This window comes from Suncus etruscus, chromosome 7, assembly GCF_024139225.1.
Source record: "Suncus etruscus isolate mSunEtr1 chromosome 7, mSunEtr1.pri.cur, whole genome shotgun sequence".
In the NCBI taxonomy this organism is placed as follows: domain Eukaryota; kingdom Metazoa; phylum Chordata; class Mammalia; order Eulipotyphla; family Soricidae; genus Suncus; species Suncus etruscus.
Genome location: NC_064854.1, coordinates 7,061,444 through 7,078,055, shown reverse-complemented (window position 1 = coordinate 7,078,055; position 16,612 = coordinate 7,061,444). Strand labels below are relative to the sequence as shown.

Sequence of the window (16,612 nt, the reverse complement as noted above, 5' to 3'; positions counted from 1 at the left end):
AAATGAATCAAGTGGAGTTAAAAAAAAAAAAAGGCAAAGAGCAATCCTCCTTTCTCGGTGGCAAGGTCCTATTCTCATAAAAAAATATTTTCCCAAATGAGGGGGGATTTAAAATGTAAGCACTGTATTTTTCTTCATTTTGGGGAGGGGGGCTTGTAATCTTTGCGAATTTTTGTGGTTTCCAGGAATATTTTTGTCCCATCTGATGAAAGTCTGGCCTTACCAAAGTTTCTTCCAGTTGTTGTTTGCATTGTCAATAAGGCCATTGAAGGACTGGTGATTTCAAATGAGTGTTTTGGACAGATAATGGGGTCTTCCATTGCCCGGGCCCCACGGAGAAAGGAGTCTTCTATCAACCCTTCCAGTGGTGGTGGGGGGCAGAGGGAGGGGTGCCCAGTGGGCACGATTGTGATTTCAGTAGCCCCCAGGGGAGAGGAAAGATGCAGGCTGGGCTGGTCTGGGCATTGTCTGAATCCTGGGTATGAAACCACTGACAAACAATGAATTATGTGGCTGGAGACATTAATGTGTGCGTTTTGCCTTTGAACACTGGAATTTAAGAATTCCCTTTCCCACTGGCAACTTCGACTTTGAATTTTCTCTCTCCCCCCCACCATGACAAAATTGCGTCATTACTTTCTTGACCCCCCCTTTTGCATTCCCACCTGCAGATTTTCAAACAGCCCCCCCCTATCCCCCCAAAAATGGAATGGGAGGGTGAAAACCCCCAACAGCAAAACAAAACAAAACAAAAAAAAACTTTAATTCTTGTTTGTTATCTCTGATGGTGAAATACTGCAGGCAGGCTGATGTTTTATTTTATTTTCTCTCTTGCGCGCGCACTGAAATGTACTGGCCAAAAAAAAAAAAAATATATAAATATATATATATTATATGTGTGTGTGTATATATATATTTGGCAAGTCTATTGTTGTTGTTCAAACTGCTGTTGTATGTTGTGTTGTTTTGCTGTTTGTTCCAGTGGCAGAGAAACAGCTGGGCCGCCCGCCTAGGGTGTGTAATGCCTCGTTCAGAACCTGAGATTCCCCTTTCCGTTTTCTAGGTGCCGGAGAATCTGGTAAAAGTACCATTGTGAAGCAAATGAGGATCCTACATGTTAATGGGTTTAATGGAGAGTAAGTGACATTGGGAGTCATTTGGGGGTACCCTGCACGCTGAGACTCACCTTTAGGGAGTTTAGGCAGAGCTGGGGAAGTCTGGAGGGGTCTGGCCACCACTCGCCCCTTAATTTTCCACCCTTCCAGATCTACGGGAAGGGCTCTGGGGATGAGCTCTTGAGGAATTCCCACCCCCCACTTTTTTTTTTTTGTTTTGTTTTACTCCTTGGTGCAGAAAACAGCACCAGCCACCAGACAGAGCCAGGCTGGGGCTGTTTTTTGGTTGTTTTTTGTTTTGTTTTGTTTGGTGCAGTGGGACCGACTTGGCCGCTGGGGCCCTGCTGCCGCCCCTTTGTCAGCGGCTCTGCCCACTGCAGAGAGGGGGGGGTCCCCCGCCCCTTTAACCGCAGTTGCACCCATCTCATGCAGGTGTTTGAAACCATTAGGAAAAAATAGCGTAGCACACACACATGCACACACACACACACACACTCACACTCACACACAGAGACACACACACACACCAAAGTTTAGAAGAGGGTGATGACATTCCTAAATTTCATACCCCTTTGGAATGGACACTTGCCGGGGGGGGACAGTTTTTAAAAAAAAAATTAAAAAAATATTAAATATAGTAATTATTATAATAAAAAAATTAGTAGGTCTTGCCCAAACAAAAAGGGAAACAATTTTGATGACGCCAAGGCTGGAAGTTAGGCGTACCTGGCTGCGTTCAGAGATTGGTTTTTGCCTTTGAAAAGTCCTTGGAAGCATCTTGGCGTCCCGCAACGTGGCAGTACCGCAAAGAGGAAAGATAAAAATGACAGGGAAGGAATGGTTAGACAGTGAGAGAAGTGATGGGGGGGGGTCATTCTTTGTGTGAAGAAGGCACATTTAATCCGGGGGGGGTTGCTCTTCACCCCCCCCCCCAATTCTCTCATCACAAACACCTGGGAGAATAAAGCCAAATTGACTAACTTCTTTTTGCAGTAGCTTAATGCTGTCCTCTATTAGGCACCAGGGGAAATACTTAATATTATCCAGGGTGGAAGCCGCGATGGCAGCTCTTTATGGAAAATTCTAGAAAAAAATTTTTGATTAAGGTGGGGGGGGAGGATAAGAAAAAGGATGACATCATCCCACAAGTGGACATTTTGGTGTAGAACGCCCTTTTGTGCTTTTCACCTTGAATTCAGGAGGCCGGATAGCTATTTGACCAATTTTTCCCGAGTCTCTAATTGGAGATGTCAAAATACACACCTATATATGAGAGTGCATATGTGATTAATGAAATAAGTCACCTTCACTGGGCAGAAACCAAGTTCGAAATTTTTTGTGCCTCGCACCCTCTCTCAGAGTAGGCCACAAATTGCCATTGTTCCAAATATAAGTGGGGGGGGTGAGTAGGCCAAATTAAGTCTTTCTTTCGCTTTTTCATTTATAATTAAGACACCCCATAATTTTTTCTGCCATTTGCCAGGGACTACATATACATTATTATTGCATATATGATATATCTACCTGTTTAAAGACTTAATTTAAAACTGACATGGCTAGCGGTTTCTAAACGGCCACTGCAGCTGTTCACCTAAGCCCCTGAGTCTTATGACAGTAAAATATCCTCAAACATTCAGTTAATCTCCTAGTTTTCACAAATGACTTTCGGAGAAGAGGCCTCGGCCAGGCCCTTTTGTGGTCCTGGGAGAGCCTTGCAGACCGGCAGTTCGAGGCCACAGGGCTCCTCTGCTGGACTTCCTTTGAGACTAGGACACTCCCTCCACTCCCACTTTGCCTGCTCTGGAGAAGGGGCCCCTAGGAGATCTCCCAGGGCGTTAAATTTAGCTTGTGAAGGTGACATCCAGGGGAATTCTTCGTGTTTGTGGAGAGACCTTATTTTTATCTCCTTCAACGGAGCCTCCTGCCTTTTTTTTGTCTTTTTTTTTTTTTTTCCTCACTGCGGTATTGCAACAAAAGTGGTTTCCTTCTTAGCTAGGAATTCCCTGAAATGGAGCCAGCCAGCCACACAGGGGGGTTCTGGGGTTCCTCGCTGGTCGAGCCTTTTTCTCCCCCACTAACGGGCACAGATGACAAATTTTAAGAGTAATATTCATCTGACCTTTAGGGGGAAAAAAAATAAAGGCTTAGGTTCAAATGCAGGTTTTTCTTTATTCAGTACCAATAACCCTCTTCGTTAGAGCTAGAACAACCAGTTGTAAACACACAATATACAACACACACAACATACAACACACACACACACACACACACACACACACACACACGGTTTATTTAGATGCACTGCCCAGCCCATGTCCTGGGTGGAAGTTGGGGGTCTCAGCTTATGAAGCTGGGGTTCGGGGCTCCTGGGTTATAGGAAGCCTCCATCTTTTGCTACCTCAAGGTTCCAGACATGGTTCTTAAGCTGATCCTTAGTGGGAAACAATGACTTTTTTAAAAACCTCATTTTCACAGTAATGTGATCAACGGTAAGAAAGGTTGGGGGTCAGTCGTGAAGAACTGCACCTGACCAGTGGGTGCAAGGAAGCAAAGGTTGGGGGTGTGGGGGCTGCTTGGTGTGCCAAGGCCAAAGGTGTGGAGCTGGAGACGGGGCCAAACGAGGAGCTGGGACGCTGCTAAATTCTCCAAAGAATTGAGGCACAAATCACGGCTTTAGCTCCCTAATGCATGTACATTTAGTGGAAGCGCAAGAAAATAATTATCGGTCCCTCCTGTGCCCATGCACGGCCCCGAGAGACGGTGCTAATACAGCAGCAAGGGTATGGGACTTCCTCACGGCCTCAGTCTCAGCAGATTTGCCAGCCGAGCCGGGCGAGGCCTAGCAGAGAAAGAACATGCAATGTGGGGTTGTGTGGAATTGCCTGCCATGCAGACTAGGTGAGCTCTCAATCTCTCTTTACAAGGGGCGGCGAAGAGGACCCGCAGGCTGCAAGGAGCAACAGCGATGGGTAGGCACATGCAAAAACCAGCACAGCTGTGTACCAAGCAAACAAACATGAAGATCAGACGGGGAAACTGAGGGCAGCGTCCTGGGACGAGAAAACAGATCATTTCAGGGGCCCTCCGCCATCTTGGTTCCTGTTTGCAAGTGACACGGGGGTCTCACCCTCAACACCTCCAGTGGGGGACATTGTCTCTCTCTCTTTCTCTCTCTGTTCTCCCTCTCTCTCTTGTTCTCTCTCTCTCTCTCTCTCGCTCTCTCTCACACACTCACTTCCCACCTCCATCCTTACAAAGCTTCATTCCATCCAACTGGGCTTGAGTTACAGACCTGAGCCTCAAATGGTTGGCTTTGGGGTCTGAGAATCCATGTTTTTCTCATGGTTTCTTTGCTCTCCCAGTTCTCTTTAATTGGATGCTTGGGGTTCTTTTTGTTTGTTTGTTTTGTTTTTCTTTTCATTTTTATAAACTCACCATTTTATTTACCCAGTGACCAGCCAATTTTTAAGAATTGGGACTTGTGATCTGAAACCTAGTTGTTTTGGCTTTAATTTTTTTTTTAATTTAATGAAAAGACACAATGCCGCACCACCCTTAAATTGGAGGTGGGAGGCAGTGAACACCTCAACTCCCTGATCATTGTGGAGAATGATCTAGAAGAGCTGCTGGGCTTGGAAAACTGACCCAGTCAGCTTCGATCCATGGCATCTCACCATCCTGAGGAGAGGACAGGCCATATCCATCCGCCCCCATCTCATCAAATGATTTTTTTTCACTTCACTCCCCTCACACAAGCATGCATACATGTTGACATGCAGACACACATGTACATACATGCCTCCCATGTAAACACACACGACACAGACACAGGCACACATAGATAACTCCCACGCACTGCAGGTTAACCCCGTCCCAGCTCTGCTTACCTCTTCAGCACCTTTAGCCAAAAGAGCAGCCTTTCGGGTCTCCTGAGAAAATGCAGAGCCCTTGGCCTGGCCTCGGGGGCCTCTCTCTTAAGGAAGCGCTGCTGTGGCTGGGGAGGGCGGGGGCAGAGGACTTTGGGGTCGGAACCAAGTGACTGACACATTTTTGTTCATCTGTTTCTTTTAGAACATATTGTCCTTAGATGGTGGCTACAGTCTCATCTTCCCGGCTCTGTCCTTTCCCACTTTGCATGCTGGAACTCCCGACTTAGGAACTTCTAATAAGAATATTCTGTTGGGTGGGAGCCTGTCACCTAATTGCTGTTAACAACAACCCTTCCCTCCTCCCCCCCTCCCAAAAAAAATCAAAAAAAGTTACAAAAAAATTGGCCACAAGATAGTGGGACCCCCCCCCAGAGGCTTCTTGTGTAAGTGGTTGGCGTATTCTACTGTACCAAAAGTTGGCATTTGAGAGGCATGTCAAGTCCTTTCGAACTACTGCTGTGCTCCACCCTTGAGCCCTACTAATTTCCTCGTCTGCATCTCTGTCTGCCTCTACTCTACAACTAGAATAAATATTAACTAATAATATGTGATAAATAAAAATTCTCTGCATGTCTCAGCAACCCCCGTATCCTGCGTCTGTCTGCTGGTTTCCGTCTTTCTTTTTGTCTGTCCTTTCCTCCTTCACCCACCCACCCAAAGCACGTAGCTTAGAAGTGAATGCACCACTAATTAACCTTCCTGACCACTTGGGCTTGGGGGGCGGGGGTTGGTACCCACTAACCTGCTCTACCTGGGAGAGGGGACTCCCCCAACCTTGCCCCGCTCCCCCACCCACCCCCCAGAACTTTCACACCCCTAGGTCTCTGGCCCAGCAGAATCTAGACGGTTCTGTTTTGGCTTGAAGTCCTTTTGAGACATTGGGGGAGTTTTCTCTGAATTTCACAGTCAACGTGAAATTCATTAAGTGATAGTAAAAATGATGATCAACCTGCCAGCCCCAGTATAATATCTCCATCTACATAGTAATTGCTTCAATGGAGAAGAATTTTATGTTTTAGTATTACACACCCGAATTAGATTTGAGATTTCTATTTTAGCTGTTTCATACTTGATCTACTCCCACACCTACTCACATACGTAGATGAATACTGAACAAGATCTCAAAATATTCCTATCTGACATGGGAAGTTTTCCAATTATCATACTACCACATAGACCAAAATATCCAAGTGAATCAAAGAACTTCTTTCTGGAAGTTCCCTTTGTTCTTCCCTAAATACGTCGAGGGGTCTAAACCCTGGAGAAGGGGGTATCTAATCTTAATTTAGAGAGAGGGAGGTGACTAATATTAGAAGGAGGGTCTCTAATCTTAGAGAGGGGGTCCTTTAATCTTTAGAGGGGGGTGTCCAATCTCATCTTAGTAAAGGGGTTTCTGTTCTTACTTTAGAGATGCTTAGAAGGGATAGCTCTAATCTTAAGAGAGGAGGGTCTCTAATTTTACTGTAATGGGGGGGTCTCTAATACCACCTGAAAGATAGGGGGGGTCTCATCTTAGAGGAGATAGCCCTAATCCTAGTGAGATGTCTAATTTTACCTTAGGGGGTCTGTAATCTCACTTTAGGGGGGTTCCAATCTTACCTTAGAGAGCGGGGTCTCTAATCTTATTTTAGACAGGTGTCTAATCTTGGGGGGGTCTCTTCTTAGAGGGTCTCATCTTAGAGGGGGGTCCTTTAATCTTTAGAGGGATCTCTAATCTCAGAGAGGAGGGTCTCTAATTTTACTGTAATGGGGGTCTCTAATCCCACCTGAGAGATAGGGGGTCTCATCTTAGAGGAGATAGCCCTAATCCTAGTGAGATGTCTTATTTTACTTTAGGGGGATCTCTAATCTTACTTTAGAGAGAGAAGGTGTCTAATCTTGGAGGGAGTCTCTATTCTTAGAGGGTCTCATCTTAGAGGGGGGTCCTTTAATCTTTAGAGGGGTCTCTAATCTCAGGAGGGTCTCTAATTTTACTGTAAATGGGGGTTTCTAATCCCACCTGAGAGATAGGGGGTCTCATCTTAGAGGAGATAGCCCTAATCCTAGTGAGATGTCTAATTTTACCTTAGGGGGGGTCTTTAATCTCACTTTAGGGGGTTCCAATCTTTAGAGAGAAGGTGTCTAATCTTGGAGGGGGTCTCTATTCTTAGAGGGTCTCATCTTAGAGAGGGGGTCCTTTAATCTTTAGAGGGATCTCTAATCTCAGAGAGAGTCTCTAATTTTACTGTAGTGGGGATCTCTAATCCCACCTGAGAGATAGGGGGGGTCTCATTTTAGAGGAGATAGCCCTAATCCTAGTGAGATGTCTAATTTTACCTTAGGGGGGTTCCATCTTAATTTAGAGAGAAGGTATCTAATCTTGGAGTCTATTCTTAGAGGGTCTCATCTTAGAGAGGGGGTCCTTTAATCTTTAGAGGGATCTCTAATCTCAGAGAGGAGGGTCTCTAATTTTACTGTAATGGGGGGTCTCTAATCCCACCTGAGAGATAGGGGGGTCTCATCTTAGAGGAGATAGCCCTAATCCTAGTGAGATGTCTTATTTTACCTTAGGGGGATCTGTAATCTTACTTTAGAGAGAGAAGATGTCTAATCTTGGAGGGAGTCTCTATTCTTAGAGGGTCTCATCTTAGAGGGGGGGGTCCTTTAATCTTTAGAGGGGTCTCTAATCTCAAAGAGGAAGGTCTCTAATTTTATTGTAAATGGGGGTTTCTAATCCCACCTGAGAGATAGGGGGTCTCATCTTAGAGGAGATAGCCCTAATCCTAGTGAGATGTCTAATTTTACCTTAGGGGGTCTCTAATCTCACTTTAGGGGGGTTCCAATCTTTAGAGAGAAGTGTCTAATCTTGGAGGGGTCTCTAAGAGGGTCTCATCTTAGAGAGGGGATCCTTTAATCTTTAGAGGGATCTCTAATCTCAGAGGAGGGTCTCTAATTTTACTGTAGTGGGGGTCTCTAATCCCACCTGAGAGATAGGGGGGTCTCAGAGGAGATAGCTCTAATCCTAGTGAGATGTCTAATTCTACCTTAGGGGGGTCTCTAATCTTACTTTAGAGAGAGAAGGTATCTAATCTTGGAGTCTCTATTCTTAAAGGGTTTCATCTTAGAGAGGGGGCTCCTTTAATCTTTAGAGGGGTCTCTAATCTCGGAGAGGAAGGTCTCTAATCCCACCTGAGAGATAGGGGGATCTCATCTTAGAGGAGATAGCCCTAATTCTAGTAAGATGTCTAATTTTACCTTAGGGGGTCTCTAATCTCACTTTAGGGGGGTTCCAATCTTTAGAAGGTGTCTCATCTTGGAGGGGGTCTCTATTCTTAGAGGGTCTCATCTTAGAGAGGGGGTCCTTTAATCTTTAGAGGGATCTCTAATCTCAGAGGGGAGGGTCTCTAATCCCACCTGAGAGATAGGGGGGGTCTCATCTTAGAGGAGATAGCCCTAATCCTAGTGAGATGTCTAATTTTACTTTAGGGGGGTTCTATCTTAATTTAGAGAGAAGGTGTCTAATCTTGGAGAGGGTCTCTATTCTTAGAGGATCCCATCTTAGAGAGGGGGTCCTTTAATCTTTAGAGGGGTCTCTAATCTCAGAGAGGAGGGTCTCTAATTTTACCATAGAGGAGGGGTTTCTAATCTCACCTTAGAGAGAGGGAGGGAGAGGGAGGTCTTATCTTAGAGGGGATAGCTTTAATCTTAGGGACTGTCTAATTTTAATTTAGGGGTGTCTATTCTCAGTTTAGGAGGTTTCCAGCCTTACCTTAGAGAGGGGGTTCTTATCTTAGAGAGGGGGTCCTTTAATCTTTAGAGGGGGTGTCCAATCTCACTTTAGTAAGAGAGATTCTAATTAGAGATATTTAGAAGGGATAGCTCTATCTTAGGGAGGAATCTAATTTTACCTTGGGGGTCTCTAATCTCACTTTAGGAGGTTTCTAGTAGGTGTCTAATCTTAGAAGAGGGTCTGGGGTCCTCTAATCTTTAGAAGGGAGTATCTAATATCAGAGAGGAGGGTCTAATCTCACCTTAAAGAGGGGGGTCGCTAATCTTACCTTAGAGGGAGGTCTATAATCTTAACATAGTGGGCCCTGAACCCCAAGCCCTGTGCCTGTCCCTGTGACAATGGAGTTGGGGTGACTTTAAGACCCTGCAGTGGATTTGGCCATGGGGGGCTTGGGGGGCTTGGGGGATGAGGGGCCCTGCTTTCTCATATTTCTACTGCCCAACACTCCCCACCAGCCCCCCTGGTGCCCAGGCTAGTTTTAGTGCTTAATTTCAGAACCAGCTTTGATTCTGAACCCCAGGAGCGAGTGCCCCCCCTGCTGATGGCCTGTCAGCTCTGCATTGTAGCCCCCTACCCCAGGTAGGGGGTTCTTGACCCCCTCTTTGCTCTACTTGACTCACCTCACCCTTCACTGCTAGCTCACTTGCAGGAGTTAGAACCTGGGAAAATATGTACCTGTCCAGGTTCTGAGGGTGCTGCAGACAGCTGGACATGGCAGCTCCTCTCCAGGGACCCCTCACCCTACTAATTGCATTGCCAGACTCTGGTTGCTATTAATGAATCCCATTTCCTGAACCCTAACATTCTGCCCCCCCCCCCAATTTCTCCCTCTGCATGTCTCGGTGAAGCAGGTGAAAACGTCAAGGGGGAAACCACAAAGGTGGTTTTAATGACATAAAGAAGGTTCGACTCCCCCAGCCCCCCCCCCCCCGAGGTTTGACTTTCCCATGATGTCTCCGTGTCCACGTCTGGGAGTACCCCCACCCAGCATGTACACCATGTTGGTAGTCCCCAGGCCTGACGTGGTGTCTCTCCCACTGAAAAGCAAAAGTGGGCTTTAGAGCCCCCACCCACGAGGGCCTTAGCCCCTCCCCCCAGACGCCATCTCCAAATTGGTAGAAGTGAAGTGTACACACAGTGAGTGTTGGGGTTCCTAGACATCAAAGCATGTCACCCCTCCTGTCGTAGCACCCCCAACTCTTAAAACACATCCCAAGAGGCCACACAGGCCAGAGTTAAAAATTAGAGCTAATCTCTCCTTAATGGGGGGCCCCCTCCCCCTGGGCTGGGAGGACCTTTCTGGGGCACCCTTAGTGCCCATAGGAGTCAAGAACATTGGGGTGCACTGCACTAATTCTGCCTGGGAGACTCGTGGAGACAGGGTATAAAGGCAGCATAAGAAGTACTGCCAGGGCCTGGTCTGCAGTGCCAGGTGCCCCCCCGAAACTCCGCCCTTCCCTGACGTCATTTCCTGCCCCCCCATAGAGCTGAGTCCAGTGTCTGCAGGGCCTCTCTGCCCACCTCTGGTACAGTAGCAGACTCAAATCATGCCAGCTTGCCTCAAAGCCAATTTGCTGATCTGCCCTAATGGGGTATGTCCCAGGGGGCAACTGGGGTTCGAAGCATTTCATCCAGGGCCCCTGCTTTTGCACAGGCCTTCGAGAACAAAATGCCATGCTTGGGGGGCGTGCCGCCGCCCCACCCCCGGTGCCAACGGGTGCCATATGACTGCTTCTCTTTTCAATCCCACTGTAGTGAGAAGGCGACGAAAGTGCAGGACATCAAAAACAACCTGAAAGAGGCCATTGAAGTAGGTGCCCCTCCCTGCCCTCTCAGCCCCTAAGCACTTCAGGGTGGCTGTCCCCTGACCTCTGTGCCCCTCCTTTCAGACCATCGTGGCCGCCATGAGCAGCCTGGTGCCCCCAGTGGAGCTGGCCAACCCTGAGAACCAGTTCCGCGTGGATTACATCCTGAGCGTGATGAACGTGCCCAACTTTGACTTCCCTCCCGTAAGCGTGGCCCTGGGGTGGGGTGCGTTGTCTGGGGGGGCTGCTCTGTCTCCCCTGGACCAGCCCAGAAGCATCCTTGAGATGCCATACAGCTTCTCAGCCCCACTGATGTTTAGGACAGACAGCTAGTTGCCTCAGGAGCTGTTACCTGTTTGCAGAGTCACTAACCATCAACATCGGGGCTTGGCCCATCCAGCTTTGCAGACCCACTGCACTGGTGTGATCACACTGGACAATTCTCATTCTCACTTGAGTCATTGTCCACTTTCAGGAGGGCAAAGGTCACCCCTTTGTGGCAGCTTTCATGATTCCCTCAGACACTTGAGCTGTTAGCAAGATGTGACTCTCAGAATGCCCCTTGTCCAGTAGCAAGTGTGTGAAAACACTTAGAAGGCAGGACTGAAGGGCCAGCTTTGGCCTTCAGAAATGGGGGGGCACGCTGGCTTGAAGCTGGACCTCTGCTGAACCTTGAAGGATGTTTTCCTAAAAGCAGCCAGCCCCTGACTGCTCTCTGGGGCAAAGGAAACCTTTTCTCCTGGAAAACACACATTTTCGCACATACACACTTTGACCTAAATTGTGACTCGGATTTGCGCTCCCATGTGCCCTTCTTGGCTGGCGCATTGGGGCACCTTACAGAAGTGCCTGGGGTGGGGTGGAACCCTGTGGGAGACACAGGGGCTGCTTTAGAAGGGAAGAGTTCAGATGAGTTCCTGTTGCCTTTGAAATTTTCGTGGGCATTTGTGTTTGTGGACCTGAACTTGAGCCAGGTAGATTTTTTTAGTGTAAATGGGGCATTGGAAGTAAATTCGGATAGTAAATGTTTACAGCAGGGTCTTTGAGGGTGATTTTAATCCTTTTTTAATAGGAAAAATAAAAGTCACCCCTGTTCAAAGTGCAGGTGACAAACATAATACAACCAACCAACCCATTTGCCCTTCAGATCACCTGAAGTGCATATTCTCACCAACTTTTCATCCTCGTACTGAATTCTCACTGGGGGCCAACAATTCCCCCGTCACTGTGTTATTTCGTAAAATTCCAATTTTCCTGGAAGATGTGGGCCCAGCACAGTTGACAAATGAAATTTCTGGTTTTCCCAACGCTGAATCACTCATTGGCATCAGCTGGCAGCACAGATGAAAGGGAATCTCTGAGCAGGGCACTGGGCTACCCTGCTAGTTTTTTCTTGCCCCTCCCTCTCCTCACTCGCTTGAGGAGACAGGCCACCCCCAAGACCCTCATGCACAATCAGAGCTGGGGCAGGAATAAATTATTCCCAATTAGACAACACCCACAGGGGGGCAAAAAACTCTTCTAAGTCTTGGACTCGCCCCGGGCCCATCCGCAGTGAGGTGGGTGTTCTCGCCTGCACCCTCTTTCCTCAGTCTCCCCCCTGTGCTCCCTTTTCAGGAATTCTACGAGCATGCCAAGGCTCTGTGGGAGGATGAGGGCGTTCGTGCCTGCTATGAGCGCTCCAATGAGTACCAGCTGATCGACTGTGCTCAGTAGTAAGTACCTCCTGCCATCCCCGTCCCTCCCACCAACACCAAAACTTCCAGCCTGTCCTCTGCTAGGGGCCCGAGGGCTCAGAAGTCCAGCTCACCTCTACTTCGCAAGTTTTAGTCTGATTCATTTATAACGGAAGGCCCAGAATTTTACTCTTTTGTGGCACCGTGATATTACTTCCTATGAAAGCCTCTTGGAGGTCGACAGTAATTAGGTGTTAGAAAGTGGTGCTTCAAAATTTATTAGCTTTTAATTTATTAGTTACTAATTGCATTAACCTCAGAGTACTGTTTGAGGGCTAAGGCAGTTCGCACACTTGGACAGAATTGCCAGCACCTTTGCTTTGGAGGAGCTGAAGGTATGACTTTGGCTTATGGCCCCTGGGTAAAGACACACACACACACACACACACACACACACACACACACACACACCCCTTTGCTTGGCTGTCTTTGCTGGGAGGTGAAGGCCTAGGGAACCCCAAAGCTGAGGTACTTCTGTCAATTGATGAGTCTTTATAGCAGAAAGGTCCCATGGGATGGAGCATGGACTCCAAATCCTGGTGCCCACTGGTAGACCACCACCTATATAAGTTTTAGGGGTCACCCACACAGCCATTTCACAGCCTCCTCTGGTTTCAAGGCTCAGGAAAAAAGGGGCCCCATCCCCCAGCCTGCTCTAAGCAACTCCTTGATAGCCTCCAAAGTTTGAACGAAAAGCTGGAAGTGCTAATTTTAGTCACGCAAAACAAATGGAAATCCTGGAATTGTTTGCATTTTGTGTTTTGGAACTGAGTCAGAAGTCCAGGTACAGGATTCAGAGAAGCCTTCACCAGTCCCAGACTGGGGAATAGGGGGTTTTGGGGTGATAAATGAACTCGTCCACTCCATTTCTTTTCACTTTAAACGATGGAAAAAAAATTTTTTTCACTCCCTCCAAATTACTCCTGCAACTCTGAAAATGGCCACCTTGGCAGAGTTCTGGAAAGTTTCAAAGACACTTGGAGGGAGAGGGAAGAAGAAAAAAAAACCAGACCAAACTTCAGACTTTTAGCAAGGACTTTTCCTGGCAGGCTGGGGAGGCCCGTCCTTGCCTTGCACCCCCTGAGCCAGCTCTCCCCCCACTTTTACCCACTACACCTTCTAGTGCACAGACTGGGTCTTGGCCATGTCTTAAGCTCCTATTTTTATTTGTTGAGCCGGGCTTTGGTTGGCCCGGCTCCAGATGTCTCTCTCATAAGATTTGGTGCCGAGGAACTATTTATAGTGCTGTGGTTCTGTCACCATGGGGACAGGCTGGAGGCCGGCTGCTGGAGAGCTATTTCGGGGCCGTGCTGTAATGTAAGCCTGCCTGATTGGGCAAGTTCGTGGATCCTCTGAGCCAAACTCACAAAACTTGTGAAAAGGAAGGGGTGTGTGTGTGTATGCGTGTATGTGTGTGAGTGTGTGTGTGTGTGTAACTTATAGAATGTCTTTAAATAAACTTTGCTTCCTTTTGGGGTTGCTCAGCTAGTGGCCACTCCCCTAAAAAAATGGCCAAATTTTAACTCTCTCCCACCCGCCCCCAGAAATACTGAGTTTCCTGTTGTTAAATGAATCCACACTTTTTGTCCCCAAAGTTTCTCTTTCCCTTCCCCCTCCCCTAGGACAGCTACAGGAGGGGAGTAAAGAGATTTCATAGGGGTCCCCTAAGGTGGAGGGAAGGCTAAATTTAAGTCTCAATTTTGAGGCCTTTTCTTCAGAAACTCCGAAGTTTTGTGTCCGCAGTGCCTTTATTTCATGGAACAAATCAGACCTCAGGGGTCTGGGCACTTACTTCCTGTTGAGTGTGGCAGGGGCCCAAAATGGATGCTCCCTCAATAAGAGAATGTTAAGGGGCTCAAAGCGGGTGCCTTAACTGTTTGGAGCCTTGCTGAAGTCACATTAGAAAACAGGGAGAAGGAAACTCAACCACTGGATTCTTTAAAAATTTTTTTAGTTTTCACTCTCTTCCTAACCCCCCAGGGTCAGTGCTGGCCTTGGCCAGTGACTACCCTATGCCTTTTTTTGCCCTCAGCTTCCTGGACAAGATCGATGTGATCAAGCAGGCTGACTACGTGCCTAGCGACCAGGTGAGCACTAAAGACCCAGCTGGAACCTTTCTGTGGACTCGGGGTGGGTTTAGCGGGGACCCACTGACCCGGATTTTATTTCTCTTGCAGGACCTGCTTCGCTGCCGCGTCCTGACCTCTGGAATCTTCGAGACCAAGTTCCAGGTGGACAAAGTGAACTTCCAGTAAGTAGAACCAGGGGGGAGGGCTGGTGCAGGAATTGGGGGTCCAGCCTCAGAGCCTGACCCGGTGCTTTCTCCCCCCAGCATGTTCGATGTGGGCGGCCAGCGGGATGAGCGCCGCAAGTGGATCCAGTGCTTCAATGGTAGGTGCCAGGGTTTTGCGGGGTGGACCTCTTGGTGGATGCCCGTCATGGCGATTCCTAACCCAGCCCCCGTTCTCTTGGCACCCCAGATGTGACTGCCATCATCTTCGTGGTGGCCAGCAGCAGCTACAACATGGTCATCCGGGAGGACAACCAGACCAACCGCCTGCAGGAGGCACTGAACCTCTTCAAGAGCATCTGGAACAACAGGTGGGTGTGGGGACCCCAACCTAGAGAAGCAGCCGGGGTCCCCCCTTCCACAGGCTGATCGCAGGTTGACCGCTCCCCTGTGCCTCCCCACAGATGGCTGCGCACCATCTCTGTGATTCTCTTCCTCAACAAGCAAGACCTGCTTGCTGAGAAGGTCCTCGCTGGGAAATCAAAAATTGAGGACTACTTTCCAGAATTTGCTCGCTACACTACTCCTGAGGATGGTACGCCTGGGCCCTGGGAAGGGGCATAGGGATGCTTGATGCTGGCTGTGTCAGACCCAGGGCTCCTTCTGGCCTGTGACTTCTTCCCACCAGTGACCCCAGTTTTTCTGTCCTCTCTGCAGCTACTCCAGAGCCCGGCGAGGACCCTCGCGTGACTCGGGCCAAGTACTTTATCCGGGATGAATTCCTGGTGAGTAGGGACCCTGGGTTGACTTCCTAGGGGTGTCTATAGGCCTCACTCTTTCGAGACCACCAGCGTGGATGCCCTTCTCCTGGGCTTGCTATTCTGTTCCCTAGCCCTAGAGCTGGTTGGTGAAGGACATGGTGGCTGTTGTGTGACCGCCTGTGCCTGTTGTGTTTGTGCCTGTCACAGAGAATCAGCACTGCTAGTGGAGATGGGCGCCACTACTGCTACCCACACTTTACCTGCGCTGTGGACACTGAGAACATCCGCCGTGTGTTCAACGACTGCCGCGACATCATCCAGCGCATGCACCTCCGTCAGTACGAGCTGCTCTAAGAAGGGAACCCCCAAATTTAAAGAGAGCCTTAAGCACAATTAAGAGTGAAACTTAAATGTACACGCAGTTAATCACCCACCATAGGGCATGATTAACCAAGCAACCTTTCCTAACCCCCGAAAGTGATTTTTGCGAAACCCCCCTTCTTCCCTCGCGCTTGCTGAGATATTCCAAATTTAGAAAGCTTAAGGCGGCCTACGAGAAAAAGAAAAAGAAGATAAAAGGCCACAAATGTTCCCTCTCTCTTTCAGTAAAATAAGTAAATAAAGCAGCAAACAGAAATAAGAGAAATGAAATAAATGAAACTAAAATGAAACTTAAATGAAACTAAATGAATATTGTCTTGTGAAGCATTAAAAAAAATCAAATAAAAATTCAATGTGAGCAAAGAATTGGACTCCAGTGAGTGATTTGGGGTTCCCCGTTGCTCCCTATTTGCCCATGGCGTCAAGATGGGCAGGAGGAGGGTGGGAGACCCTGGTTGGGGGGACAGTTCAGTTCCCAGGATCTCCTTTAAAAGTCCACCCCCATCATCTAGGTTCCTGATCATGCAGAAGGGTTCCTCTCCTGAACTGTGCCACAGTCAACCGCACGGGCCCATCCCAGAATCCTGCCCTTTGGATCACTGTCCCCCTTCCATATCTCCAAGCATTGACCTGTGGGTATTGACCCACATCAGAGCCCCTTATTTCATTGCTCAACATTAAGATATGGGAGAAATTTGTCTTGTCTTGGGGTCACACTCATAGGTACTCAGGCCTGACTCCTGGCAGTACTTGGGGCCATATGGGATACCTGGGATCAAACCTACTTACAGAGTCCTTCCTGTACTATTGTTTCTGTCCCCCAGGTAGGAGGAAATTAGAGGTTCAAATCAAGGGAAAGTGGATTATGCAAAAAATAATAGTGTAT

General features: G+C 48.0%; 1 protein-coding gene and 1 long non-coding RNA gene across 2 annotated transcripts in view; both read left to right on the top strand.

Annotated features, from left to right (window-relative positions):
* The window catches only part of GNAS (GNAS complex locus), a 19,316-nt gene extending 3,224 nt beyond the window's left edge, over positions 1-16,092 (top strand). Inside the window, 12 exon segments of the mRNA XM_049776353.1 lie at positions 1,064-1,136; positions 4,040-4,084; positions 10,569-10,623; positions 10,703-10,822; positions 12,236-12,333; positions 14,387-14,441; positions 14,532-14,605; positions 14,687-14,745; positions 14,835-14,955; positions 15,049-15,179; positions 15,302-15,369; positions 15,553-16,092. Coding sequence (XP_049632310.1) covers positions 1,064-1,136; positions 4,040-4,084; positions 10,569-10,623; positions 10,703-10,822; positions 12,236-12,333; positions 14,387-14,441; positions 14,532-14,605; positions 14,687-14,745; positions 14,835-14,955; positions 15,049-15,179; positions 15,302-15,369; positions 15,553-15,699 — 1,046 coding nt within the window. The 3' untranslated portion in view covers positions 15,700-16,092.
* On the top strand, positions 6,752-8,100 carry LOC126013341 (uncharacterized). The gene is made up of 3 exons (XR_007497523.1): positions 6,752-6,824; positions 7,775-7,881; positions 8,073-8,100. It is a non-coding gene; the product is annotated as an uncharacterized LOC126013341 (long non-coding RNA).
* Positions 16,093-16,612: the final 520 nt, after the last annotated feature.